Below are 23,306 nucleotides of genomic sequence, written 5' to 3' on the forward strand. Positions count from 1 at the left end.
CGAGGGCCGCGGCGCCTCCCCTGGGCGTCTTCCTCCTCCTCCTCCTCCTCCTCCCCGCTCCTCCTCCTCCTCCTCCTCCTCCCGCCGAGGCGGCGCGGCCTGGCCCGGCCCGCTCCCTATGCTCGTGGCGGCCGCGGAGCTGCGGGGGTGGGAGCCGGCAACGCCGCCGCGATGGAGGAGTGACCGGGAAGGTAACGGCGGGGGGCCGGGGCCGGGGCGCGGCGCGGGGTGACTCAGCCCGGCGGTGGCGGGGCGGGGGCTGGGCCTGCCTGGCCGTCGGCGGGGAAGGGGCGGTGTGGGCGCCCGCGGGCGGCGCCGCTGAGGTGGCGGCGGGCTCCCTCGGCTCAGCCGGCCGGTTCCAGTCAGCCCGGCGCCGCCGCCTCCGCAGCTGTGAGGCTCCGGGGGAGCGGGGGAGACGCCGCTGCCTCCCCGGCCCCGCTGCTGGGGGAGCGGGGTTGCCGCAGTGGAGCGGCCCTCCGTGAGCCGGGGAGGGGCCGGGGGTGCGTGCGTGCGGCCGCGAAAAACACGGGGATTTTTTTTTTTTCCTCTCGTAATGCGCGCCGTAGCTTGCGGTGCGCTTATGTTCGCGTTGCGGCGGGAGCTGCTCCGGTGGGGGAAGGAAGTAACCGTAAGCCCTTGGGCTGCAACGTGAGGGGAGGGCCCTCCCCCGCACCTCCATATTCCGCTGCTCTGGGCGTGCTTCAGTGCGGTGGTTCCCCGCCGCCGCCGCCGGAGGAGGAGGGAGTGCTTTGTCACTCTGCGGCGGCCCCGGGCAGGCCCCGAAGGGGTTAAGCTGGAGCCCCGGTGCCGTCGCCGCGGCTGTGGGGGCGGCGGGGCGAGAATGGCCGCGCACCCTCCCGGGCCCCGCCGTGGGGTCGGCTCTGCGGCCAGGGCGGGCCGGGCTCTGCGAGCCAGGCCGCGGCGGGGCAAGAAGGCCTGACCCCTCACGGGGAGTTCCTGGCCGGTGAGAACGTGGCTGAAACGAAGGCCTGAGATGCCAGTCGCAGAAAGAAAAACTTTCTAGGCCGGTGGAAAAGTTCTCGAAGTAGCTGCAATTGCGTAGCTGTTCGTTTTAAGCGCGTGTTAGGTCAGTGTAAAAGCTCTAGAGCCTAAGAGTCTGTAAATACATTGAAGATTTGCAGCAAGCAAAAGAGAGATCAAAAAAGAACGTGGAAGATGATCTTCTGCTGTCTTTATTAGAGAGAAAACAGAATTAAAATGAAGCATGTCACTGGCTCCTCGTGTGTTCTCAGGATCTTGTAAATACCTAAAATGAGTGCTGTAAATGAAGTATTCTTTCCATAGTAGTTAATAATTGCGTCGGCATCTGTAGTTAAAAGTGCTCTGAATGCTTTCATTATTAGGGCATATGTGGACCCAAGTCACACACCTCTGACAATATTAGTATTGTTAAACTGGGCAATCTTCCCCACTTGAAGTGTGACTACCATTTTTTTCCCCCTGCTTTCTTGTATGAAAGCAGTCTCTAGTGTCAAATGCATTTATAAGTATTTAATATGTAAAAGGGAATAAACTACCCCGATGAGAGGTACGTATACCTGTATGACTTCACTGCTAAGGAACTGCACCCTCCTAATTATAGTAAGATCAGTTTGCCACCCAACATGGTGCACTGCTTAACAAACAGAGCGTCCCTACATAAATCAGACAATACTTTCTACGCAGCTGCATATTAACTATTAATGTTATTGATTATTTTTATAAATAAAACTTGCTTTAATGACATACTTCATGTTATAGCTGAGTACATCTGCAGTAGATTTTGCGAACTGTAAGTACTATTAAAATTGCAGTTCGATTTTGCTCTTGAAGTGTAACTGGCTGGTAAAATAGATCTGTGGTGGAAAAGCTACCTGCTTAACTAACATACAGCATGAGAAGCTATTTTGTTAGCTTTCTCAAAAGGCTCATTCAAATAGTCTATCTCATTAATTGTCTTCTAGAGTTGGCTAGTCAAGCTGAAACTCTTAGAAAAGGATATATGGCAGAAGATGAAATTTTAAGTATGCTCACGTAGCATATACAAAATTAGTAGAACTGGTTAGTATTGCTGTTAGCTAAACAAGTGGAGAGAATACATGTTTGAGACAGGTTATTTTTAATAGCAAAGCTTGTCACCCAGCTATAGAAGATTACTACCTTTTGGCCAGATAATGTACTGGTATCAGCAGGAAAAGATGCCAAAAATATGCTTCTGTATATTAAATTGTTTTACTTGTATAACTCTGGACCAGACCCTAATTGAAAGATGCTGTTAATAAAAAAAAAAAAATTTCCCCACAGCATTTTACCTTTATTTTAATCTGGCTGGTTTGGATGTTGAGTGTGGGGAAAACAAGCTGGGGGCTGGGGACGCAGACAGAGAAGACTCAGCAGAGCAACTTTAATCCCTAAAGGTTTAAACCCTGAGCGGGATTGCTCTGTGTCATAAGGCAGCATGTGAAGCTTGTTTTGCCACGAGTCATCGCTTTGTTCCAGATTTTCTGGTTTCTATACTGCCACAGCCTGCAATTTTTTTTGGTACGAACTCAATTTTTCTTACTAAATTGCTTTTCATGATGCATTTTGTTATAGTGTGTTCCTTGACAAGTTTTATAGAAATGTCTGCCTGTTACCATGTTAAATTTTGGGCTCTCCTTTTCAGGCATGCTTGCTCTCAGTTGTCACTGTGCCACCTTTCTTCCAGTGGGGGAGGGTGAACATAGAGCATGCACAAGACACGCAATACTAAGAAATCAGAAGTTCTACCTATAGGCATGTAGGCAGCTTCAAACCACAGCTCCTTTGTATTTCATCTCTTCCTCTTGTCTATCTTCCTTTCCCCTACCTCCTACATACTTATGTAACGAGGCCTTATTTCAGGCCTAATTAACTGTGTTACCAAGGTGGGGGGAGGGGCTTTGAAGGATAGATGGATTTTTGTCCCCTCTTGCTGTTTAAAACCATCGTAGTATTTGACAAAGATTTTTTTTTTTTTTTAATCCACTGTGTTTTAGCAGAGCATTGCAGAACAGCCTGTAGAGGTGCATCATCTTTAGAACATTTGTCTAGCTTGCTTGTTAATTTTACGATGAATTTTCTAAATAAAAATCATTGCTAGTAAATCAGCACCCATTAGCAGGAACAGAAAACTTTGTTAACAACTCAGTACGATGTATTTTGTGGTTAATTTCTAAGACACTTCTCTTGTGTGTGCTTGCTTTAGAAGAAAGACCTCCTAATGGCTTTGCCCCCCTAGGGGAAACACTTCGTAAATGGGTTTATGAAGCATCTTAACAATATTAGAGATTTTTTTTTACAGTTGTGAAGTTTGTGGTGGGAAAAAAAATACAGTGGTCTATCATTTAAATAGCAGATTTATGCTTATGTCATATCTTGCTGAAACCTTCTCTGCATGCTTGAAATTTGAGTTCAAGCCTTTCAGTTGAATAGTACACATCATGCCATTTCTCTGTTAAGATTATATTAGCTCTTTTCAAGAGAACTGAAATATATGGACACTTCAAATTTTCCTTATTAAATAAAAAGTTTAGTACTTTTAAAAACTGATTAAAGGACTTGGAATTCTGATAATTTGTATCGGAAGTATGCACATTCATGTTCTGGTGGAGTACATACTATGTGTTTGAGGTTTGTGGGCAAACTTTTGTGGCTGTTGCTGTCCTGCTTTTAATTTTTGTTGTTCTGCTGAGCAAATACAGTTTCTCTTTCTCTATTTGCAGATGATCGTAGTTTCCCCTCTTGAAGAAGTGGGCAAACCAGTTGGGAGTAGGAAGCAAAGAGTATAGCAATAGAGATGGATGAGCAAGCCCTTTTAGGGCTAAACCCAAATGCTGATGCGGACTTCAGACAAAGAGTATGTAATTAACTTGCTTATCTCTCTAATAATTGGGGGTGCAGTTTCAGTGCAAAAGTATCATATTGTCTTGGGGGGGGGGGGTTCGGTTAACCAATACATAGGGTTCATGGTGGCAAGTACAAAGCAAAGTCATGTTGCAAGTATGTAAGCTGAAGGTTGTGTGCCACCAGTTCTGTGAAATTACACTTAACGTGCATAGTATTTGTTTTTCTGGGCTCTGACTTTTTCAGTCCTTTTGATTCTTTGTACTGTTGCTCAGCTCCTTACATAGGTTCCCATAGAATGAAAAGCAGGACTACAAACAATGAGTTGCTTGCAATTGCCCTTTTAATTCTTGGGGGGGGGGTGTGTGGTATTTCAATGGATTACCTACCTTTAGTGTCTTTTAATGAAATGTGTGGTTTTTAACTGTAGTGAAGCTCGTATTAGTGTAGAGTAGGTTAAGAAGGTAATGGTATGTGGTTAACAGTTACTTCATAAGAGAGAGATGTTCCTATGAAAAGACATTACAGTTTATATAACTACTTAAAGAGTAAATATTTATTCTTACTGAGTGATTATCAAGTCGATTCAACTGTCTACAAGATAACCTGCAGCAAAATCTTTCAGAAATGAGGGTGTTAATACCTTGGTTCTGTGTTCATAAAACAAATCCTGGAATGTATAAGAAAGTTAAAAATGCAGTTTGATGCAGCCTAATATTGCTAAGCAGCCTGTTAAATGCCTTGGTTCTGGGTATTTGTCCTTTTTGAAAGGATGTATATAGCTAATCTTTAGTGTTCTGTTAGTAGAATATCACTAAAATTGGAACTTACAGATTTATTGACCTTTTAACGATGCAGTCTGCAATATTTTGAAATATTTTATAGTAAAAGGTGGCTTACCTTTCACTAATCATGTAAGATGTAACATGTAAAGGAAGTATCAAACAATTTCTAGTAAAACTGTTCAGTATAAGAAAATTACCAGTACAACCTACAGGAAATGAATTCTTGTTTTAAGAACTTATTTCAACTCACTGAATAATTACTTTGGTGAATGGAAACAATTATGAACTAATGCAAAAAACAAACCCCCAAAAAACCCTCTTGAAATACATGCATTCTTAGAATTGAAATAATGTTGTTAATCTAATCTCTGTTTCAAAAGTTATTTTACTGTTTTGTATAGCAGGCCACACTAAATCGTAAAGCAATTAGATCAAGTTAACTCTTGTCAAAAAGCTATTTAGAAGTTCTGATAAGCAACTTGATTATCTAAAATTTGATAGAAGTTTTTTCCAGTCTCTGCAATAGATTCATAAACTGACAATTGTCAGGTGATCATTGTTTGAATGTTTCTTGAGCTTGAGGTGTAGACTACAGCCAAAGTGGTGCAACAAAAATAGTGAGTCGTTTTCAGTGAAGAACTTTTTCTCTTTAGAATTTGTGGAAGGGATTTTAACTTGAATGTGAACTTCCACCCAAATGAAAAAGCCCTGAGCAACTTCCTTGAGTCAACCCTGTCTCCAGAGGTCCCTTCTAGCCTCAACATTTCTGATTTTGGCTTTTATATTCCAGTAAAAAAAACTTTTTATTGAATGTAAAGTGGAAATGGGAACTTATGATACTAGCATTTGAAGAAACACTCTTGTGTTATGGTAATTAGGGAGTCATACAAATACTTGGATGTATCCAAATAGTTTGGTTTTTTGAAGGAGAGCTGTTTAAATGTGAGTGTTAAGTGTGAATGAGATGTTTTGCTGTGTGGTTTGTTTTTTTTTTTAATGAAACTTACTTGGATGTTTGTAGGCACTAGCCTACTTTGAGCAGCTGAAGATATCTCAGGACGCTTGGCAAGTCTGCGCAGAAGCGTTAGCTCAGAGTATATACAGGTAATGTACATAAGAATCATTGCTTATTTTCATTAGTAATATGTTTGGGTCTGGTTTTAGCTCTACAGCATATTAGGCAAACTAAATTGCTGAAAGTTAATATGGTCTTCATACTATTTTTAGTATCGTAGTTGATCTGTGGCTTCTGTATAATGCCTTTCAAGGAAGAGCAAGGTATAAATAAAACTCTATATTAATTTAGTAGCTAAAGATTGCTGCTTTATGAAATCCAGGGAAAAAGAAGGAATTCCAGTGCTATTTTGGGGGGAGGAGTGCTGAAAATTCCCTATTGTGAGACTACAGGCTTTATATGCAGTAATCGCAGTAGTTCCTTGCCCCTGTTCTGTGGAGTAGGCCATCCCATTTTTCAAGATGCAAAGAGCGTGTAGTCACCACTGTTTTTGCACAAAGTTGTGTATTTAGATCTCAAATACTAGGCTGTTGCTGTATCACAGAATAATTTAGGTTGGAAGGAAACTGAGGGTTGTTTATCTCCTGAATAACCAGTGATTTATAGTGAATGCTTTTTTGTAAATTATTATCAAAACTTCTGGCTCCAATGGAGTATGCAGTAATTAACAAAAACTCACAATTTGAAAACAGCATTTTATAATCTTTACCAAAATAAATTATGATTGTTACAATTTTTAGATAATAAGATAAAAAAACTCGTGTAGGTTATATTGCATGTGGAATGTCCTTTCCTAATCTATACCTCGGTTTGTCTTTAGCTTTGCACTTTAAGACACAATGTACAACTTGCACTTAGCATACTAATGGACTCCGAACGTATTATTGGAGCCTGACAGATTTTTATAAAGGCAGGATAGAATAGGTATTATAGTTTTGTATGTTCAATACTGAAATCAAAGCATAAAAAATTGGCGGCTATAGAAAAAAAGATCATAATATCAAACATAAATATTAGTTTAACAGTTGCTCACTTCTAGCAAATGAACTGCTTGCGTATTGGTCGGTTTTGCTTTGAAGTAATAACAGTAGCATTTTTCTCTGGTGCACAGTAATTTTTGATTTGCCAAAGGGACGACCTGGTTGTAATATTTGAGGAATTTTTTTCTTCCCAGAGAAGTGTACCATATTGCCACTAGTAACGGAATTTTCTTTCCTTTTCTAGTGATGATCACATCAAGTTCTTTTGCTTTCAAGTTCTGGAACATCAAATTAAGTTCAAGTGAGTAATCTTTCTTGACACCAGCCATATACATCCCTTTAATTTTCCCTTTTTATTCTGCTTGCAAAGAAACTTAAAATGGTATCTGTCCTCTCGGTGTGGTTGATGAGGTGGCTTTAATCCGGTCCAGAGGACTTTCTTGTATTTCTTCACTTTTTCCTGGGACAGGAGTAGTTGGGTTTTGAGCAGCATGCTCTACTTAGCTAGTCTCACACCTGTGTATGGCCCAACACAGACCGGATTACCAAGGATTGCTTGAAACTTACTTAGTCATTCCTTTCTGGAGACTCAAGCCTTACTCTGTAGTCTCACTGATTTTTGCAGAAGAGAGCCCTGCAAGCAGTAGCCTTGCTCAGTGCAGAGTCCTGGACTTCAGACAAAGCCCTATTCATTCAGTAACCATGGCAGATGTTAAGAAAAAGTAGTCTTTTCACCAAGTGGTGTTTTCATAGAATCATAATTTTAGGAAAAAATACTTTGAAATAATATAAGTTTCATTGCATGGAACTGTATTTTTTTCACACTTTGGGCTCCTTTGGTCTGGACTCGAACATCCTGGTAGAGGTGTCCGCCTCTTGGAATACCATTGTGACTGGTTGCAATACACTGAACATGTGGGTCAGGCTTTAGATAGGAGTAAAGATGTATTTTTGCGTCTGATTTTCACAATTATTCATCAGAGTAAAAATGAAAGACTTAAATTTCTGTGATTTTATTTACCTGATCTTACCTCATTGTCTGTTTTCCCCTGCTTGTCCACTCCTGCCACCTGCTTCCTGCAGTATGTTTTCTCTTGTTTTCCTGCTTCTTATTTTCTTTGAGTGTTTCCAGCGTGGTTGCTTTTTTCTTCTCCTTAATGAATAGTTACTTGTGACAGGAACACTGGAGTCACATTCAGCAGTCATTCCTGTTAAGTGCTGTACCAAACCTATAGCTAGCTCTATTGCAAGGAGAGTGTTCTCAGCTTAGCTAGTCTTGGGAAGGAACGTGTTGTGTGGGTAGTATTTGAGGTGGGCTGGGTATAATGTCAAATTTTGCCAAGACTATATGTATGACATAAAGCAGAATTACTTGGTTGCTTTTTTTGTTTTGACATATGTCTGATAATAAATGTACTGTAGGTCAGATCACTGAAGGACTTCCTTGTGCTCACTATTGACAGTCTTCAACATGTAGTAAACAAGTTTGAGCATATACAGATGTCTCTTCCTTCTCCCCATGGCTTGTGGTCAAATGTGTATTTTTATCAGGGTCGTAAGTCCTGTCCCCGATAGAGCAGCCTTCCTGCAAAATTTCAAGCTCCTACTCCAATATAGGAGGCAGCGATGCTTCAATATGTAATCCATTAACGTGAGCAAAATGTTTTTCTTTTATGTCTTTTATGTTATTTTTATGTCTGATTCAAAATTTTACCATGCAAATAGCTGTGTAAATTTGTTTTCTAGGAACCTTTCATTTACATTAATGTGCAGTATTATGTGCAGTATTAGAAGAGTTTTTGCCTTACTGAATGTTGCGCTTGTCATGAAGCAGTTGTATCTTGATCTCATGTTTTGTTTCAGATACTCTGAACTTACTGAAGTCCAGCAGCAGCTAATTCGGGAAACGCTCATAACATGGCTGCAAGCACAGGTAAGTATGTCCCTTCACAGCAGTCTTGCTTGTTAGTAGGCTAACATGGGGCATTGAATGTGGGCTAAATGTTTAATTGGTCATTTTAGTTTAAAGGTGGCTTCCTGAAGGTATAAGGTATCTGATGGTTAAAAGCTTTTAACGTGCTAATCTTTATTACAACATCTGATTTAAAGAATTTCTAAAGAAGTCTGTGCTTGAACTTATTACTAAATATTACTCTTATGTCAGATGATGATTGTGGTCTAATCAGTTGTGTGTGAAATAAGGAGTATTAAAAGTTTCCCTTTAGAGAGAGATAATCCAGATTCCTGATGTTCCTGAGTGTCTAGAGGAGGAGCAGTAGTTCTGTTTTTAAGACCCTCCTGGCCTAACTCCTGGTTATGAATGAACAGCATCACTCCTCTGTTAATACTGTGGCACTGTTGGCCACTCTTTCTTGTGAATTAGTTACTGTAGCTGAACATGTATCAGCTGGACCCAAGAGTTTGCAATCGCCAGAACCATCAAGTGGGCTGATACAAGTCTTTGCCATTATCTAGTTATCATTCTGCTTCTGCACTGGCAATTAACATAGTTGCTTTGTTTGCAGAAAACTTAACAGTAGGAAATGGAATAAAATACAACTTGAAAAAGAGCAGATCATTGTGAAATGGATTAAATTGCTTTTAATTTGTTTTTGTGACAAGCTGTTTCATTTAGGAGGAGTTTACAGAAAACGGGAAGGAGAGAGAGAGGGAGATTTTTAGTGACAGATTCCCACCCCACCCCCCGCTCCCAATGAGCTTAGATTTAGAAACTTCCTTTGCTATTCTTAAAGCTAGCATCTAACGTAGGCACAAGCTAGCTACAAGAGCACTGTAACTTGTTTTCTGGAAGTTCTTGTTTACTCCTTTCACCAAACTGACAAATTAGCTTTTAGTCTTCGAATAGTACACTTAATGTCTTAGTAATGAATTAAAGGCTTAGGACTGTATCACCCAGAGAGAATGTTTTCCATGTTTCATTACAATTTAGCTAAATTTTTCTTCAAAATCCTTGGAAAGGTAAGGCGCTTTATTGATCTCAACCAGGAAGAGAGGTAGTACATTAATCACTATACAGAGATCAACAAGCACATACAATGCTTCTCTAATGTAGTAAGAATATAGAAATAAAATATTTTGTTTCTACCAGATGCTGAATCCCCAGCCCGAGAAGACTTTTATTCGCAACAAAGCAGCACAAGTCTTTGCATTGCTTTTTGTTACCGAATATCTCACAAAATGGCCCAAGTTTTTTTTTGATATTCTATCAGTAGTTGACCTTAATCCACGAGGTGTGGATATGTACCTCAGAATCCTGATGGCTGTTGATGCTGAGCTGGTAGACCGGGATGTTGTTCATACATCAGAGGCAAGTTACTATTTTGCATTAACGTTTGTTTTAAATTTCCAAAAAGTTCTCTTACTTTAATTAAAGCAGAAGGCTTGTAGAGATATTGTTTTTTCCTATGGCAACTCTGCCTTAGAGACATTAGGATTTAGATCCAAAAGCCATATGTTGTTCAATGCTTTTTATGATTTCATACCTTTCAGTTAGTTGTATTTTTTGCTAGCAAACAAAACCTAATGGACTGAGTTAGCCAATTTAATGTTAGACTGACTAATTATAAAATGTTAATTTCTCCTAGTGCCTGTTTTAAGGAGTCCTAATATCAAAAATCCATTTAATGATCTAGAGGACTCTTCTCCTTTGTCTGCCTTTCTTCAGTGTTTGGGCATTGTGGGAGAAAAAAAGAGCAGAACCTAGGGTGTTTTGGTTTTATTTCTTGCAAGAAAAAAAAGTGCTCTCAGGGTTTCTGATTTGAATTACTTATCTTGCTAGGACAAGCGGTGCCTGGTAGTGGATACAGAAATGCTACTAATTAGGCAAGATGCTAATCTGTGGTGAGACTGATTTATCCCTTTTCTGTGTTGATAGGAGGCTCGTAGGAACACCTTATTAAAAGATACTATGAGGGAACAGTGCATTCCAAGTTTGGTGGAATCGTGGTACCAAATCTTACAAAACTATCAATATAATAACTCAGAGTTGACATGCCAGTGCCTTGAAGTAGTTGGAGCTTATGTATCCTGGATAGATTTGAGCCTGATAGCCAATGAAAGGTAGGAGGTTTTTGATGGAATATATTTGCAAAAATAACCTTGATAGCGTGCTGACTGTATTTCTATGAAACAGAATAAAAACTCATCTTTGAAAAAGGACTTTAACTATATATAAACCTTTGGAAGTTTTGGGGTTTTAGTAGAGTGGTTGACTTTGCAAACCAAGCCGATATAATGGCCAGAATAGACACTACACAGTTTGCTGGGTTCTCCTTAAAATGTACAAAATGTTGGGTTTAGTCAGTACAGTAGACTTTAAAACTGTCTTAGAAAAAGAACCCATGGTAAATATGCACACAAATAATATAAAGCTTTGATACAATGCTACTGTGTACATATAAAAATAAACTTTTTTTTTTTCTCTGAAGGTTTATAAATATGCTGCTAGGTCACATGTCTGTGGAAGTTCTCCGGGAAGAAGCCTGTGATTGTTTGTTTGAAATTGTAAATAAAGGAATGGACCCAATTGATAAAACCAAATTGGTTGAGTCATTATGTCAAGTATTGCAGTCTGCTGGCCTCTTCAGTATCGATCAGGTTTGTATATTGATTTTTACAACAGGAGTGAGTTATAGGCTTCTGACAGTTCTTAAATAAGCGAATGAACAGAAAACTATAAAACTAAGTCCACAGATCAGGGATAATTAGTTGTGCTTCTGTTGTGCTAAACACTTCTCATACTTAAATTAACAGCTTGTTATTAATATTCCTTATTCATTTTAAACACGCTGCATTTCATTCGTCCTCAGCATGAGTTTTTCATTTTAGAAGCAAGGTATTATGTAAAACTCCTCTGTTCCTCTCCTAAAGCATGTTGTGCTTACTGTTAATGCTGCTTCAGTGTTTCATTGCCTTGAATCTTCTCTTCTGGATGATTCTGTAATAGGTATTGTAGCCAAAGTCAAGTTTTCTAGGGTGAGGCGTTAGATCAGCTGTGCATAGTTAGGTAGGGGAAAGAGCTTTCTTAAGGGCACATATGCTGTTCTGCATGTCTGCACCATCAGACACAAGGCTTGAAATTCTTATCTGTAAGCTGGAAAAATACACGTACTAACCAAACACACATTCCCTGGCAGTTGCAGTGTTTAAGGAACAGCTGTTTGCTACCTGCCATGGAGAAAGAGGAACCAGTCCTTATGAAGCTGTAGTCCTTGGATTGCAAAGCAGTGATTTCTTAATTTTTGAATCCTTTGTCAAATTTGTATTCCTACTAGAATGCAGAAAATGTGCATTCATCAATTCAGGAAGTGTCCCTCTAAGAATCTTTCCTCAGTTTGTCTGAGGAAGACTTGTTATTCTTCTGCTTTTGTACAGTTATGGCAGGGAGCAAAGCATCTGTTTGGGGCGACTGGTCTAGAGATATTTCTCAATTCTGATCAATGTATTTCTGCAAAAGCAAGCCATAAATACTTAATATTAACTCACTCTTACAGGCAGTACTGAAAGTTACTCGTTATCAGTATTTCTGAAGTGAGCTACAGCTGTTAATTCTTTGAAGTTTTCCCATAAAAAGATTTTCCTCTTATACAGCCTAAAATTTATGGTAGGTATGTGCTTCTGCTTTTATTTTGAACCTGCTTCTTGCTGTTAAGTAAAAAGAGAAACAAACTAATCTGAAGAGGTGAAGCAAGCTACTGTTGTATAATGGAGGACAGCCAAATCTGGCATTGCTTTAATTTTTCTCTCTCCATTCTCCGGGGAAAACGAACCAGGCAATTGTACTTTCCACCTCAGAGACAAATGTTGGTTTTACTTCTACATACTAGACATGAATAGTGTAGTGTGTAAGCTCATGCCATTTAAAAATGAGCTCTGCTAGTATTTTTAATCGGATGTCTTTTCTTGCAGGAAGATGATGTGGATTTTCTGGCCAGGTTTTCGAAGCTGGTCAATGGGATGGGGCAAGCATTAATAGCTAGTTGGACTAAACTGGTAAAAAATGGTGATATGAAGAGTGCTCAAGACACTCTGCAAGCTATTGAAGCAAAAGTGGCCCTAATGTTGCAACTGCTAATTCATGAAGATGATGACATCTCATCTAATATCATTGGCTTTTGTTATGACTACCTTCACATCTTGAAACAAGTAAATATGTCTGGCTTCAATTCAACATCACTTTTTGGCATATGATTTAGTTTGGTTTTTTGGGGAATATATGAATCTCATATTATGTGCAAGCTGACTTGCAAAGTAGTCTTTTTGACTAATTAGCATTCAGTATCTTTAATGGCTGTGGTCATGCTATTTCTAGAGTGTTTAGAAATCTGAAGGAATTGGATTAAATCTTGCATTAAGTGGAAAGAAGGCTTGCAGATCATATGGCTTTTAAAAAGCAAACCTGTCTTTTCCTATTAGACAGTAATAAAGGAGTTACTATACAAAAAATAACACTTGAAATTTATTTTACAGCTTTCTGCACTTTCAGACCAACAAAAAGCTAATGTAGAGGTAAGTATTTTCTTTTTACTAGAGATTCTTCTTTTCAAGAACACTTTGGGTCAGAATCTTTCATTTTGATGAAACAAATCATGTGTTATTTATATGCCTTAAAATGTGCATGTGACAATAATTAAAAGGGAAGACTTAAAAGTAAGGACAGTATGTTCCATCTTCTGCTAAGTAAATACAGCTGTTTTTTTAAATAGTAAACCTATATTGAATTGTGTATGAAGATGAAAGCTATTTTAGAGCTGGTCTTCCCAAGCAACCCTTAAGCATATGTTGGTAAGCTCCTGTACAGCCTGTACTGTTGATAGAATGTTCTTAAATCAAAATAGAAGAAAAGGTTGGGTTTTTTTTCCAGAAGCTTTGTATTTTTATTAAAACTGCTCTAATTCCAAAGGATTGGAAGAAGTATGGGAAGGGTTGTCATAAAATTCAACCCTTGATAGTATCATAAGTTGAACTTATGAACGAAGCTGCAATTTAGACATGACAGTTGTACTTATAATGAGCATGTTAAGCTCAGAGATGCTTAACATAATATGTTAAGCATTACACTGAACTATACATTAAGCCTAAGTTTAAGCTTAAGTTTTTGTGCTTGAGTTTATACATAAGCTTAAGTTTATATATAAAGCATTAAGTTTAATAAATAAGGTTTATGTCCAGTTTTGGACATAGTAAACTTGTTTGTTTTTCTCAGCACAGTCTATTTTTAATTTCTTTTCCCTATGACCCTTCTGCACCAATGTGGATGTACTGATTTAGATGTTGAACTGGTTAGACTGGTGCAGGTGTTTTGTAAGTTCATACAGCTGACAGCTGTGATTCTTTTCCTTTACAAAGAAAATTGAGTTCTGTACCTGTTCTAACATGAAAAGTTGAATTTGGATAACTGTGGTCTAGATTCTCTTTATCTGGTTTTGTCTAATGTCTGTTTAAATTGGATGAGGTAAAACAATGAGAAGTTTGATAACATCACTGAATCTTTTTATTTTTGTTACTGTGTCTCTCTTGTTCTTATAACTGGATCAAACCAAATTACTACCGCAGTGCACTTAAGACACTTAAAATCTTAAGGTGTTGCTGTCCCAAAATCTGTTGTTTTGTTAAACTTGCTTTCATACTGAAGAACATTGTGTTATAATTATATCTTAATTTTACCGAGCACTTCTTGAAGATTTGTGTTAAACTGAGAAGTGGTCATACCAATCTTTCTTCTTTCATCCAACTCGTAATAAGAAAGTATTTGGAAATAGTCTAAATCTTACTGTTGTCTGTCTTAAGCTTTAAGTTGTGTGCTTAGCAACATTCCTTTAAAGTTTTGCACCTAAGAAGTTCTTGCTTTCAACCTGTTCATTATTTGAACAGGCAAAAAGGGGATCTTGTTTCTTGTGCCTTTGAAGTGCCAAAGTTTTTTCTCATCAGCAGGATCACATTTTCAATTCTCAAAATGACAGGTATTTCTAAGCATTTCTGGCTACAAGCATATCACATTAATGTTTTGCAATTCTTTTAATTCTTTAATATCACTTCTTACAGAGAAGCAGAGACTTCCCACAGATGATGCTGACACTTGGTGTCAATAGAAAGCCTAATCACATTAGCACCACGCTCTAACCAACTGAGCACATTCTTGCTATGTGACCATGTTTTTCCTTGAAGTATTACAGATGTCTGTTTCTGCAAGATCAAGAATGTCACCTCAGTAATCTAAGTTTAATTCATTGGTCCATTTCAGTGTTAAAGAACTTCAGGTTTTGCACTTCAAATGAAAAATACGTATTCATTTGTCAAAGGTTTTGGGTTTTTGTGGTTTTTTGTGTGTGTGTGTTTTGGTTTGGGTGTTTTTTTTTTAAATTTACCTTATTCCCTTGTTTATTATTTGTCTGAAATTTGTGGCTATCCTCATTCAGAACCTCCAGTACTGGAAGAGAATCGCAAAATGCTAATCAAGTTCTTGCTGATATGATCAGCATTTTCATTTGCTATAGTTATAATAAAAGCTGTTGGCTACTGAATTTAACCAATATGAAAAAAAAAAAAAAAGGCACAAGTTTGCTTTTCTACCTGGTCATAGGTATAGGGACGAGGTGCTCTGTATTGCTGATCAAATACCTGTCATAGTTCTACTGAGTCTTCTCCAATATTCAGTGAAGCTGTTCCTTGTAATACGTACATGGATATGTCCTGCCCCATTACTTGTTGATACTTAATATTCGCTTGGACTTCTAATACTTTATTGTTGTCATAGAAATAAAAATGGGCTGCGTCTGATTCAGTTTTAATTATTCAGAATAGCTTTCTGCCCATTTGGAATATTTAGATTTAATACACATTTTTGTAGCTTCCCCAGAACAAACTGTTAAACTGAAGTGAAAATTAAAATATAATAGATTTTTAAGCACTTTTTTTTAGCTAACTGTGTGTGTCACTCCAATTTCTATCCATCCTGGAAAGCATGAATGGAATTGAGTATTCTATGTATTTTAAATATTAAATCAGAGTTCTAAAAACATGCACTAGTAAATGCTTAGTAAGATCAAAGAGAGACATTTAGAGTTTGAGATTTCAGTAGAGATGAGATCAAGACTTTATTCCTGGTTTAGGACTTACCAACAGTCCCTAAGGTGAAATTGCACATCAGTGCTTTAACTGATCTAACAACTTGCTGCTGCTGAAAAGGGAAGGTTTTGCTTTTCTTACTCTTGTTTGCTGCTCCTGGCTCTTATTCTTGGATTCTTTGCTGAACCCATTTGGCTTGTTAACCTCTCTCAAAAAAACCCTTTCAAGGTTGTTGAGCTATTAGAGAACTTAATGTTATGGCTAAGCTGACCTGCCCCTTTAAAATAGGATCTTGGACAACCTGTTTAGCTTCCTCTGCCTAGTTCAGTCATCTTAATTGTTGTTTTCGGTGTGAACCAAACAGCACAGACTACAAACAGGAAACAAAGCCAGATAATACTGGCAGAGACTGAGAGCTCCAAGTCATCTATGCTGTGTATCTGGAATGGCATCTGTGTATTGTTTGGATATAATTCATCTGTTTTAATTTGGACAGTTACTTCTGTGAAACCTCTGAAAATAACAATTCAAATGCGATTTAAAATATTTGTAAACATTTAACACTTGCTTTAATGTTTCCTTTACTGTAGGATTTTATCTGGTGCTTCTTATCACTTGTCTGCTTCTATGCTTACGGTTCTGTTTTTATCTTAGGCAATCATGTTGGCTGTTATGAAGAAGTTGACATATGATGAAGAATATAATTTTGAAAATGAGGTATTGTGTTGTATGAATAAACAGACAAATGCAACTTAAATTACATGTAGTAAAACTTGCTCATGCTTTTAAAATCCATATTTTTCATAGACTAAGGATTTGAAGGTAGGAAGCAAAGGTCTGCAGGCTGAATTTTTTTCCTGTGTAGGAAGCTTTTTTAACCTCTGGGCATGTCTGCATAGGACAAAACAACATAGTAAAGGGATATCCAAGCCAGTTCAGTTAACAGAATATTTCTGACTGCATTTGTGCAGAACTACTCCTAGGCAAATACAGCTCTGCCGTTAGCTAAACATAGCTGTTGAGCTGACTTGTTCAGTGTGAATTTGCGTGTTTCTGCACACCGCTTCTGTGTTGCAAAAAGATTTGAGGAACATAATGTAATGAAACTCTTAAAGAGATGCTGCTTGACCTATGTCAGATGGTCAAACCTCTGCAAAAATAAGCTAAAGGAGGTGGAAAGTCTTTGATACTTTCCTCCCATGCTTACATCTCTTGTCGGCCAGCAATAATGACTGAATATGTTAGGCAGACTTACTTTTGCTCCAGGCTGTTCGGAGAGCTACAGTCTTAAAAAGGTTAACTTAAACTGTATGCAGTTCATCATAAATGTTTCTGTCAGTTTAATTTTAAAACGAAGCTAGATGCTGAGAAAGAACATCTTTGAGGAATGAGTCAATTTTCAAGAATTGGGTCAATAAGGCTTTGCCAAGAGCATTTTCTTTCTTGTGCTTTTGGCTAGTTTTCCATTTGGAAAGCCTTTTTAATATGTTTCTGGACTGAATGTAGTGGATCTCAACATATTACAACCAGCCAAAAAAGGAGCCTGCTGTTATGTTGCAAGAGCATAGCGCGAGCATTATTGAATTCTCTGAGTGTGGTATACTGTTCTTGTATGTACACGTTTTTGTTTTAGGTGTAATTGCCTAAAACGGTTGTAGATTAAACATGAAAATACGAACTTCACTGACATGTGAATGTTTTGTAGGGTGAAGATGAAGCAATGTTTGTGGAGTACAGAAAACAGTTGAAACTGTTGCTGGACAGACTTGCTCAGGTCTCGCCAGAGTTACTGTTGGCATCTGTCCGCAGAGTTTTTAACACTACACTTCAGTAAGTTGGGCTTTTTTAACTTGCTTACACAATGCCCTTGGCTTTTTTTGCCTTTTGTAACTGTCAGAGTTTGTAATGAGCATGTGTGATATAGCAAGGCAAAGCCAATTGTTAGAATGAGCTTGTTACAACTTCACGATAAATATGACTTTGTATAATCTTTTACTCAGCTGCTTAGAAAGAAGAAGCTTTCTTTTTGTAACCTTAAATGGCAGCTAATATTTTTTTCCTAGAGATGTTTCTTGATCTTTGTCATTTACCTACACAGCAACAGCCATTTGGACAGGTGTTCACTTCACACCTCAAGGAAATACTTATGAGATCTGGCAAATAATTTTATGTATTACTGCTATCAGCAAACCAAGGTTGGATAGGGAAGAGAAACAAAAGTGAAGTATTTTTTACAAAAAGAGCTGAACCAATCCTGGAAACTATGCATGTAAATAAAAAAACATTATTACTAGTTGCCTGACTAGGAGGACAGTTGTGTGTATACAAACAGGAATCTAGTATTGTGGGTGGCTTCCTTGTACCTTGCTCTTTAGTGGGCCCTCTTTTTAAGTGAAGCTGAATAGCTTGTCCACGCATCATAGTTAGGGGGTTTTGTACCTAAATAAGCACTTCAAGAAATCTGTAGCTTTCAAGTTGAAACTGGTGAAAGAAAATTGGTAGCACTCTGATGGAGAGGTGCTGCATTTGTGGATAAAGTTTTCCAGGAGCATCCTGAAATACTGCCTTGGTCTTACAGTGTTTTTCTTAGTTTAAATCTGCTCTTTGTATACTGTGCATCTGAAGAAGGCTCAAAAGAAAATACTACCACAGTAGAACTGTGATTATTTCATAGGCTACTACAGACTAACATGATCTTCCTATTCTTTGTCTAGAAATTGGCAGACTACACGATTTATGGAAGTAGAAGTAGCAATAAGGCTACTGTATATGTTGGCTGAGGCTCTTCCTGTATCTCATGGTGCTCACTTCTCTGGTGATGTTACAAAAGCTACGGCTTTACAAGACATGATGCGAACAGTAAGTGTGTGTTGTGGGAGCTATTTAAAACTGCTAATAGAGACTGGAACGTTCCAGTTCGAATCGCTCATCTTCATTACCAGCATGTCACCCACATTGTAGTTTGGTGTTATAAATGGCTAAAGTACTAACTTGCTAATGCTTTTATTTTTAGCTGGTGACTTCTGGTGTTAGTGCCTATCAACATACATCAGTGACCCTGGAATTTTTTGAAACAGTGGTTAGATATGAAAAATTCTTTGCTGTTGAACCTCAGCACATTCCAACTGTTCTAGTAAGTTTCATCTCATTTACATTTTCAACTAGATAAGACTGGGTAAGTTCTTTAGACTTAGGAAATTTTCTTATTTTCTGAAGGTCACTAAAGAAGCTGGGTTTCTTAAGTTTTTGGATGATTAGCTTTTCCCCGTCTTGTTCAGGGATTCTAAGACTGAGATACTTTCTTGATTGCAGATGGCATTTTTAGATCACCGTGGTCTTCGCCATACAAGTCCCAAAGTACGAAGTCGAACAGCTTACCTCTTCTCCAGATTTGTCAAGTCTCTTAAGTGAGTAAAACTGTTACAAATGTATCCAAATTGCACTGAATTTACCATACATAGCCCTTCTGTACATCACGGTTGTCACTGAAACAGGCTGGGCTTCAAATGGACTGCAATGAAGTAATATATCAAAACAGTGCTCTAGCAGGGTTGTCCTACTGTGTAATACTAAGGTAGCAGTGGAAAAATTTGTCACAGAACAAAGAACTCAAATACCTATGCTTAGCTTATTTTGATTAGATGTTAAAACTGATCACAGTGTAAATGTCTGTCCTGCTTTTCCTCAGTGAGCAGAGCTGAGAGTGAGTGGATGTGGAGACTCCCAAGAGTAATAACTCTTACCTGACCAAATTCTGAATATTTACAGAGTTTGTACTGATAAAGTTTACTCAGCGTATTAGAACCCTTCAAACAGTACTGTCCTGTTGGTCTTATTTCACAGGCATGTATTTAACGTAGAGGCAGGAGAAGCTCCAAGCTGGTTCAGATTTCAGAATGATCATATTTCTCAACTGTTAATCAAAATATTTCACTTGGATGAGTGAGGCTATTTATGCATGTTTAAAAAAAAAAAAGAGGGAAAGAAAGATATGTTTATTTCCCACTGTGCCATGTATCTATTTGGCCTGCCACAAGCACCATATCCATAAGCCAGATTTTTCTACAACAGTGCTTTGATATTTAAAGGGGAGTTCTATATTGAGAAGGTAGTTTAGTGTCCAGCTTTACAGCTTAAATAAAATACCAGGAAACCTGTCAAAATGCACACACTTCTAAACAGTGTTATGTACTTGTGTTTTATTTCAGTAAGCAAATGAATCCCTTTATTGAAGATGTTCTGAATAGAATACAAGATCTGCTGGAACTTTCTCCTCCTGTGAGTATTTACAGCAGGTTTTTGTAATTAATAAGGCTTGCACTTATTCATTGGTGTGCCTGAGTACTTACTGAATTGTAAGCTTAGCACACACAAACATTTAAACACAAATAATTGTCTTTGCTTTTTTGGTGTGAGATCACTCTCATGCTTACATTTGTACCTAATTTTAATAATCTTGCTTATGTGGGTTTCTCAGAGTATAGGCTAGAGATAGGTATATATAGAAGGCTATCTGTCTGAATTGTATAAAAATAGTTGTTCCTTCAACTATGTTTTTACCTGTTTTTACACTTCTACTTAAGTAGGAAGAGAATAAAATTAGTGTAAATGTACTATAGAGATTACTTAGGCATGATTAAAGACAGAGTAGTATCTTTAAGCTTTGAGAAGACAACTTTGATAAAGGATATGTAGTGAATTATGCCTGTTATCTTCCATTTTAGGAAAATGGTTACCAGGCTCTGTTAAGCAGTGATGATCAACTTTTCATTTATGAAACAGCTGGAGTATTAATAGTTAACAGTGAATACTCTGCAGAAAGAAAACAAGTTCTAATGAGGAATTTGTTGACTCCACTGATGGAGAAGTTCAAAGTACTGTTAGAAAAACTGATGATGGCACAAGATGAGGACAGACAGATGGCACTGGCTGACTGCCTCAACCATGCTGTTGGGTTTGCTAGGTAGGTACAGCACAGTGACTCTGTGTGTGGTTCTCGTTTGAGTAAAAGGGAAAAATAAAGAATTTATTGGGAGGAGGGGTTGAGTTTCTACCTGTGCTTTATTGACCTAGAAAATTGTCAGTGGTTGTAGAATTTCTTATGGTAGCCTTATGGTCCCCTTACAAAAGGCTGCTATGGATGTAGGTACAGAGAATATTGAGCAAGTTTATAATGAACAAGCATCTATTCCCTTCCTCAAAGAATTGCATGGAGCTATTCTAATTATATGTTGTTTGTAAATTGTTAGAATTTAATTCTCCAAAATCTGCCAAAGTGTAGCTACTTCATATCAAATAAGTCTGTTCATTACTTCCAGTGTTTGGCTCCCATTTCATGAAATCTAATATTCTAGTTTAGTGCATGGGTTTTAAAGCATATGTTGTTCTCTGCTACTGCTTCTTCATTGTAATGGAATGTGAGCTTATATAAAACTTGGTGTATTGCTTTTACAGCCGAACCAGCAAGGCTTTCAGCAATAAGCAAACTGTAAAACAATGTGGCTGCTCAGAGGTTTATCTGGACTGCTTGCAAACGTTTTTGCCAGCTCTCAGTTGTCCATTGCAAAAGGAAGTTCTGAGAAGTGGTGTCCGCACTTTCCTTCACCGCATGATTATTTGCCTAGAGGAAGAAGTTCTTCCATTCATTCCTTCTGCCTCTGAACACATGCTTAAAGATTGTGAAGCAAAAGATCTTCAAGAATTCATTCCTCTTATAAACCAAATAACAGCTAAATTTAAGGTATGATATTGCATGAGCTTTTCAGGGTCAAAGTGTTGCTGGTATCGCCTCTTTTCTGGTTCCAGAAAAAAATTAGCTATGTGCCAGAACCTTATGTCACAATTAATAAGTAAGTATATTTCTAAGGCTGCTACTGGGAAACATAGTCTTCAACCACAGTCGTACATTGCTGGACTTGCAGTGATTAAATGAGTGTTTTTCGTTGATTAGTCTCAGAATTTTATGTTGCTTCTAAATTTTTGGGTTTAATATTTTAAAATAAAATACTACTTGCAGCACAATTTTTTTTTATTGACACAATTAACTTCATGCCCCCCAGCGACGTGTTAAGCTAATATTACAAACTATGCAAGCTCTGAAGTTAATTTTCTCATTTCTTATAATGGGATTTCCAGGAGACACAGAGATACAGAAATACCAGATGTGCTTATAGGGAGGAATATTGATTTACAAGATCTTGATGCAGTGGTGTTGCATAAAAATGTACGCTGAGGCTTAATCCATTATTATTCAAAATAGGTTGACAAATATGGAGGTTTTGAAATGGAGGCATGAGATATGTATTAAGTGGGAGTAGGGCCATCAACTGACTATCTAGCAATGGTTCTTGAAGTATAGCCTTTGAGAGCTTCCTAGTTTCAAACAGTTCAAATGCAAAGAAGTGAAATATATGAAGTTACTAACCTGTTGTTCGTGGTTTGTTCCCTGGAGCTGCCACAAGAATATTGTGCTGTTGTGAATGGGATGGGAAATTCGTTGCTGTATGAGAAGGTTAAGAAACCCTTTAAGTAGGCTTAAATAAGTCTTTCAGCAGAATGCAAAATTAAAATTACTAAAAGTGAAGTGCATTTTGTGAGCCATGGAACAGAGCCGTAATGTATCTATGTGGATCTCTGTTTGGAATATCCCATCTGCAGAGCAGAGAGAAGGAATTTTGAAAAATCAAGTATTTCTGAGATAAGGGAGGAAGACTCATTACTCTAGTCCTTTTAGCAAGTTATGCTAAAAGCAGTTCAAGGTAACAGTAGGTAATAAATAGTCTGTGTAAGGTAAAGAAGGGTAAAAAAAAAAAAGTCACAGGAGCAAGACTAGACAAATACCATGTTTAGGTGTAATGTTTAATTTTGATACTGCACCATTCTTATTGTAATATGTTAAAGAAAAGATTCTAGCTTCATTAGTCTCACCTTGAGTATTTTCAAGGTTTTATCTTTAATCTTCTCTTTACTGTACTTGCTTAAGCATTAAGAAATGAACATCTCAGTTGCCCCTTCATGGAACTCTATGGTGTGGCTGAATAGCACACACCTTCAGTTTTTCAATTCATAAGTGTTCAACTCGTTTAGTGCCCTTACATATATTTCTCACTGCAAGTAGGACATAAATGACAAGTTTATTCTGTAATGCCAATAGTATTTCAGCCCAGGAAAGCTTTTTTCTTTAAGCAGTCTTTAAAGACAAGTGCTACAAAAGGTGGTCTGCTGTCAGTTTTAATATCTTAGGTCCATTTCCTGTAACTACAGTGACTTTACAATAGCCCTCCTGGATATTTCAGGGAATTTGAAATAGTGTCTGTCTGAACAGAAGGATGAAAAATGCTGAAAAAGCTTCTGTTCCTACTCAGAATGAGACTAGATAGGACTGGATATTTTTGTACAAAAGACTTGAAATAGGTGACGTGTAGGTCAAGATGCAGTCATGTTCATGGTGACCCTGATGTGATTCACTCTAAGTAGTTGATACATGGAAATACTAAGTTTAAAGGTGAATCAAAGCTGAGAATTGTAACAAGCCCATAAGTCTTAACTTCTAAATATTCAATTTCTATAACTGTT

General features: G+C 38.0%; 1 protein-coding gene across 2 annotated transcripts in view; it reads left to right on the forward strand.

Moving 5' to 3' along the window:
* Positions 1–155: 155 nt before the first annotated feature.
* Positions 156–23,306, forward strand: part of XPOT (exportin for tRNA) — a 29,221-nt gene continuing 6,070 nt past the window's right edge. The window contains exons 1-18 of one of the 2 annotated variants that reach the window (XM_075727780.1): positions 156–191; positions 3,744–3,877; positions 5,671–5,753; positions 6,889–6,945; positions 8,508–8,577; positions 9,754–9,972; positions 10,540–10,724; positions 11,093–11,261; positions 12,573–12,809; positions 13,134–13,172; positions 16,386–16,448; positions 17,437–17,561; positions 18,446–18,590; positions 18,745–18,864; positions 19,044–19,138; positions 19,940–20,009; positions 20,456–20,694; positions 21,186–21,471. In XM_075727780.1, the coding sequence (XP_075583895.1) occupies positions 3,818–3,877; positions 5,671–5,753; positions 6,889–6,945; positions 8,508–8,577; positions 9,754–9,972; positions 10,540–10,724; positions 11,093–11,261; positions 12,573–12,809; positions 13,134–13,172; positions 16,386–16,448; positions 17,437–17,561; positions 18,446–18,590; positions 18,745–18,864; positions 19,044–19,138; positions 19,940–20,009; positions 20,456–20,694; positions 21,186–21,471 (2,262 nt within the window). In that variant the 5' untranslated portion in view covers positions 156–191; positions 3,744–3,817. Of the gene's footprint in view, positions 192–3,743; positions 3,878–5,670; positions 5,754–6,888; positions 6,946–8,507; positions 8,578–9,753; positions 9,973–10,539; positions 10,725–11,092; positions 11,262–12,572; positions 12,810–13,133; positions 13,173–16,385; positions 16,449–17,436; positions 17,562–18,445; positions 18,591–18,744; positions 18,865–19,043; positions 19,139–19,939; positions 20,010–20,455; positions 20,695–21,185; positions 21,472–23,306 lie in introns of those variants that run through there. The other variant, XM_075727781.1, reaches the window with a different exon arrangement.

The sequence above is a fragment of the Pelecanus crispus genome, chromosome 1 (genome assembly GCF_030463565.1).
Source record: "Pelecanus crispus isolate bPelCri1 chromosome 1, bPelCri1.pri, whole genome shotgun sequence".
NCBI lineage: Eukaryota > Metazoa > Chordata > Aves > Pelecaniformes > Pelecanidae > Pelecanus > Pelecanus crispus.